This window comes from Magallana gigas, chromosome 1, assembly GCF_963853765.1.
Source record: "Magallana gigas chromosome 1, xbMagGiga1.1, whole genome shotgun sequence".
NCBI classification, from domain to species: domain Eukaryota; kingdom Metazoa; phylum Mollusca; class Bivalvia; order Ostreida; family Ostreidae; genus Magallana; species Magallana gigas.
The window spans coordinates 65,554,968-65,560,623 of NC_088853.1; the positions used below are offsets into that span (position 1 = coordinate 65,554,968).

General features: G+C 32.6%; 1 protein-coding gene across 1 annotated transcript; it reads right to left on the minus strand.

Annotated features, from left to right (window-relative positions):
• Positions 1-1,446: 1,446 nt before the first annotated feature.
• LOC136276194 (ficolin-2-like) lies at positions 1,447-4,212 on the minus strand. Its single transcript, XM_066087499.1, has 6 exons — positions 4,048-4,212; positions 3,409-3,493; positions 2,741-2,820; positions 2,401-2,497; positions 2,088-2,252; positions 1,447-1,709 (listed from the first exon to the last, which is right to left on the minus strand). Exons 1-6 carry the CDS (start codon positions 4,210-4,212, stop codon positions 1,447-1,449), a joined length of 855 nt encoding a protein of 284 aa, XP_065943571.1.
• Between the last annotated feature and the right edge of the window lie 1,444 nt (positions 4,213-5,656).

Here is a 5,656-nt window from a genome sequence, read left to right on the forward strand (position 1 = left end):
GAGATAGAATAAAGAACTTCTTGAAACATAGATCTTAAACAGTTTTATTTCAGTGTCTTCCCTTTCTATCATTTCCTTTCCAGATCTTTCAATACATCAGGTAGAACCTTTCTGTCAGATTTCTATTGCTTGGTAAATATATTTGCATCACACCCGTATTTGAACTAAACATTAGTGAAACTAAAAACACTAAAAAGTATATTTTTAATTGGTTTCAATTACAAATATTAGAAAATGTTGACAAGATAACGTTCAATTAGGATTAGATAAACGGCTAAAGATAGAAAGAGAAAAAATTGATCGCAAACCAATTTCTAATTATTGTAACCCGATAGTAATAGTTACATGGTTTATAGTTGACTTAATTGGTTTATAAAGTGTCAGTTAATTAAGGAATGAATTCAATTTCTACCTATGTTATACGATATAACATAACTTGGGGCAGTTTACGCTTTATAAACCGCGAAGCAGTTTATAAAAAAAAGCGTAAACTGCTCCAAGTTATGTTATACTCCTGAAACATAGGTAGAAATTAAATTCATTCCTTAGAATTTAATTTTCTACAATTTAAATTAGATAATGAGGCCCATTAATTAGTCAAATTATGTTAATTTGTTCAAAATTTAAACGTAACGTCAAGCGGATTAATACGTTTCGCTCGCACGTCTTATTGTGACGTAGGCAAGTTATGTTATACGATATATATTAATTTGTTTAGCCAATCAAATGAGGCGTTACAATCGGAATTAAATTATTTCAATATGTGAGATTAACTGATCATTTATTAACTATAAAATGTCAAACCATGTATCAATTTCAGCTTAATGACTACCTTTGTTTTAATTACAAAAAGTAAATTAAAACAATGAAAATCATGATTTTTTGGACAACATTACAGGTTTCAATTTGAATACGAATCCTGACATCGTAATATTCTAAGAATGACGTCATGATGCTCAATGGGTGAAATATTTCGTACTGACTATGTATGAGATATATATGGTCTCCACGTGACTGCATGCGCCAATGATTTTCTTACAATTTAGCAAGAGGTAAAATATAATGCTTTATATAAGTTGGTTGTTCACATGCATGTACCAAAGGTAAATAACAAAAATGAAACAAAAACTTTTTTAAAGGTGATTTGTATATGTATTTAAAAAACTATTACGCACATGTTATGAATTTTTAATTTAACAATGTTTAAATATATCGGCAGATGAATCAACAAATAACGAATCATTTAATCTTGGTGTTAATAGAAAACATGAACTTGACTCATACCGGTCAACATTTGCTGCTGCAACATTTAAATATTTCTTTATTATTTTTTATATATATTCTTTATTATAATTATTTCATTAAGAGTTGCTTCTAGACTTGTACATTACATCTGGTATGAACAGACATCCCACATCTCAAATGTCATTCTTAAATATGTGACGATCAGACCACCCGCCTGACCTTTAACTCAGTAAACCTCAATGAATAGAATGCCCCCAGCCACGGTCTATATGTTATCCCTTTACCGTATATAGCTGTCTCCCCGGACAGGTAGAGACCGTTAGGGTTGGCACAGTTGCAGTGTTTGTGCCACCATCCCGACACGTAGAGTTCTGCACAGTTATCGCCGGCCACGTCATTGTCCTGATCCGATGTTGTAAACATCATGGTGTCTATTGGCATTACATTACCTGTGAAACGGTCATCTACAAAAAACATTTAACATCAGTACAACAAACTGTAAAGAAGGAACGATAAACATCACGCAGTAAATCACAATTACTATGTTGACTCGTTCAAAACACAAAGCCAAAAAGAAAAAAATTAAGCATCTGCAAAACATTCTATATTTTATATGAAATGGAAGTTATAAATTTCTTTTCAACCTACCAAAACCACTGTTTTTATCAGTACAGTAAATTGAATACTAGATGCTGTATACCATATCTCTTAATCGAAACAAAGACGTGATTGCAAAAAGAAAAGTCATACAATAACATTTGCTTAAATTAGAATCAATTTATACAGTAAAACTTATGTGCATTTATGATAAGATTGGTACTACGGACATTTGTAAATCTCACCAACATCCCCTGAGAACCCCGATAAGGTCACAGTGTAATTGGTGAATTCGTTCCCAACGTAAAAACTGCTGTACTTGACATGATGTTCTTCGTTAGAGAAGTCTTTCATATCCATTCGCATTTCATACGTCCCCTGAGCTAGAAGATGGTGGATTTTGTCGTTACCTTCAATATTATCAAGTCATCGTCGATGATATCTTAAAAACAATCTCCGAATAGCAAGCATTTAGCTGTCAGGCATTAATTCTAAATCAAATAATAGTAAAAAGAGCTGATGCATCTGAAAAGAAAGAGCAAGAAAACATATAAATACCAAGCCAAAACTCAGATGATACATTTCCAAAACCATTCTTGTATTCTATCCATGTTCGGTTGAAATCCTCGGATCCATCGTGTCGCCTTTGGAAAACCTGGTAAGAAACATGTGCTTATATAAGGCAAACCATCTTCTGTTATGTAGGTTATCTCCATATATCGTTGTACTTTTGGATAATTATAATTCTAGCATAACAACTTTAAAATTATACTTTGAGTAAGTTGTCTACCATGAATGATACATTTAATGCAATAACTTCATATACTATCGTCAATCCACCGCCATCTGTCGCCATATCACAGAAAATTGTCACATGACCGAAGATTGGCAGCAATACTTGATAGTGTCCACTGGGGGATTGGGTGTAAGAGTTGTATATATCGGTACAGTCTTTCGGACTTGTCACTGCATTACCCTCTAAAAGTAGTCAAAGTATATAAATAAAATAAAAATATGACTGGAGGAACTGTGAACGCTAATACCCGTTTCCCGCCAACATTTTTTCATCCAAATATTTTTGATATTTATGGAATTTCTGTCAGATATTCAAAAACAAATTTATCTACTAAAAAGTATGTTCAAATCCTAATTGATTTATACCAAAATAAAATGTGTAATCAAATTTATAATTTTTAAACAAAAGTTTTGCTTTCGAGGGTCTAAAAGATTTTCATTAAAATCGGTTTCTGTGAGTGACGGAAATATTATTTAGCGGCTGATAAAATCCCTCAAAAGGAATTTTTGTTCCACATTTCCGTTTTCCGTTATTATGCAATGAGCTATTTTAACCCAAAAATACAAAGTTATTTCTCTTTGTTTGACAAAATCATTTATATTTAATGAAAATATACTTAAATGTTTTCATTATTATAAAAAATGACTTTAATTAGACAATTTACAAAATAACGTTTAGTTAGGCGTCTAGACATTGCTTTCGTTTGCAGTCCTTTCATGTGTAAGGTTACCTGCCAACATTGCAAAACATCTTAAACAATATACACTAACCTTTGATACAATGGAATTTTTGACAGGATAACATAACACAGAGCTCGTCAATGGAACAAGACAGGCATTCAGAGTTAACAGTTTCCTGAAGACAAAACAATCTCACAACTTACTGAATTTAATGCAAAAGGGTTGCAAATTACTGTAAACCAACTATTATTCGCGTACGAGAAATTGTTTGCATTTTTTGATATTTCTCGCCGTGAACCAGTCTTTATCGTATGGTTATTATAACAAAATATGGGTCTGGATAAGGCTTCGTCTCGAACATTAGTTGTCGCGAACCAGTTTATTGGAAGTAAATCGCGAAATAAAGTCACCGCGAAAAAATGTTGGTTTTCAGAATTAGAATTTTTAATATAGAATAATCAACTTGGGGATTGCGAACCTGTTATACCTGTGATTCATTAAAATCATCATGTTTTGAAAAAAGGACACCATATTCAAGCACATTATCTATCTCAAAATTCATTCTGAAATGAACACTTATCAATTCAAAAAAATATGTAGTCGTATTTTTATCATTGAGAAATATACGCTAGGTATAGCAATATTGCTATTTTGTAAACAAGAAACCTGTAATATATATAATTTTTGTTTGATTGGCTAACGAATTAAATTGAACAAATGAGTCCTTACCTGACCGAGTTCAATCCTAACGTAGTCAGAATTTGGTTCCGTTTCGTTGATGGCTGACACGAGTTCACACAGCGGTTCTTGTTTCCGGTAGTTGACTCCCCGACATAGCTTGGGCCTGTGTCTACATTCCCGGAGACACTGCTGTTGTCCTATGGTCTCAAACATCTTGACAACGGGACTAAGGTACTTCTCACCGGGAACAACCGTATAGGAAATACCGGAACACAGACTTACCAAGTAAAGCAAGCAAGTGATGGTGTTCGCATTTAACATTCGCTCTTTCATTGAGTTAGGAGACATTGTTTGTCAATTAATATATTTTATCCATGGTTTTACCTATCAACAATTGTATTTATGTTGCAGGCGTAAACCACACCACACTATAGATTCATTTCACCCATATGTTTTTTCTTTTATATTTAGATATCTATATATACATCCAAAGATGATTGTATATTCTCTTAAGCTAGTTGAGGATTCACTACAGTTAACTTCGAGAACTGTTCAATACAAGCATAGCATTGCTATTTAACTTGCACAGTGTTATGCAAGGTTTTAGCTTACGTCTTCATATTTAATTCTATTAATTCACATGTTTCGTAATTGGAATGTTAATTGTTTATTGAAATAGATGCAATCATTCTGTTCATTATGCGTTTTATCTCAACGTCCTCAAACTTGATCAATTTCCAATTAGTTTAAAACAAAAAATAGTCTTTGATCAAAGCTACTGGGATGATATCATACAAAAGTAATTTGTAGACGTGTCAATTTCATTGAAATAATTTATTACATGACAATGAAATGCAGTGGAGATAGAGTATTACATAAGGATGAACATAATAAGATGACATTAAGAGCCATCTGGCTCTACGTCTATATACATGCTGTAGCACTGGATTATGCAACTTTTTAGAGATCGCCCATGGCTGCCTTTATCACGGTTATCTTATGATCGCAACCCCGCGTGTAGATAACAGACTATCAAACAAAACGTCCCTTCCTCTTAAATGAGGGTTCACCACTTACAATTGTAAGATGATAGGCGTTGTAGAGGGAGGAGGTCGCTTAAGATGGTAATCGGATATACGATTTTACCAAATGTAATTGGCAAGTAAGTGATCCTAATGTAACACAAAGTCCAGCCTGAAACTTTTGACTGATATTTGATTATAATCAAAATCATTATGCAAATCATAAAGAGAATGCACTCGTTAGAAACCCGCAATAATTACTCTAAATAGACGAATATCATTAAAAAAACTGTCCTTGTACCGCAGGCCAGCCATTACTAAATTAACAGATAAAAAGATAACTCCCATTGCTCAGACTTATACAAAGGCAAAAACACAATACGGATAAAAAAGTATCTTATACGTAAATTATAACCACTGTACAAGTAAAAATTAAATGACATATGAACATTAATGTTATAATTTACATAAATGCAATTTAATATGTTTACCATCACGAATTTATATGTTCGTTTCGAAAAGTGTGTATTTCTTACCTTTACTATGGAAGTGTGTTGCTAATACGACAAATATTCACATTTCTTTTAAATTTTGTATTTCTGCCACAAGAAATTGTTTTTTCCTTTAATTCTATT

What these genes read in the sequence shown, in the direction of transcription:
- LOC136276194 (XM_066087499.1), bottom strand. Translation starts at nt 4,212, where the DNA reads ATGTTTGAGACCATAGGACAACAGCAGTGTCTCCGGGAATGTAGACAC. An exon ending in CCCCCAGTGGACACTATCAA is followed by an intron (nt 2,498 to 2,740) that starts GTATTGCTGCCA and finishes GTTTCTTACCAG; the next exon opens with GTTTTCCAAAGGCGACACGA. An exon ending in GGGGTTCTCAGGGGATGTTG is followed by an intron (nt 1,710 to 2,087) that starts GTGAGATTTACA and finishes TGTTTTTTGTAG; the next exon opens with ATGACCGTTTCACAGGTAAT.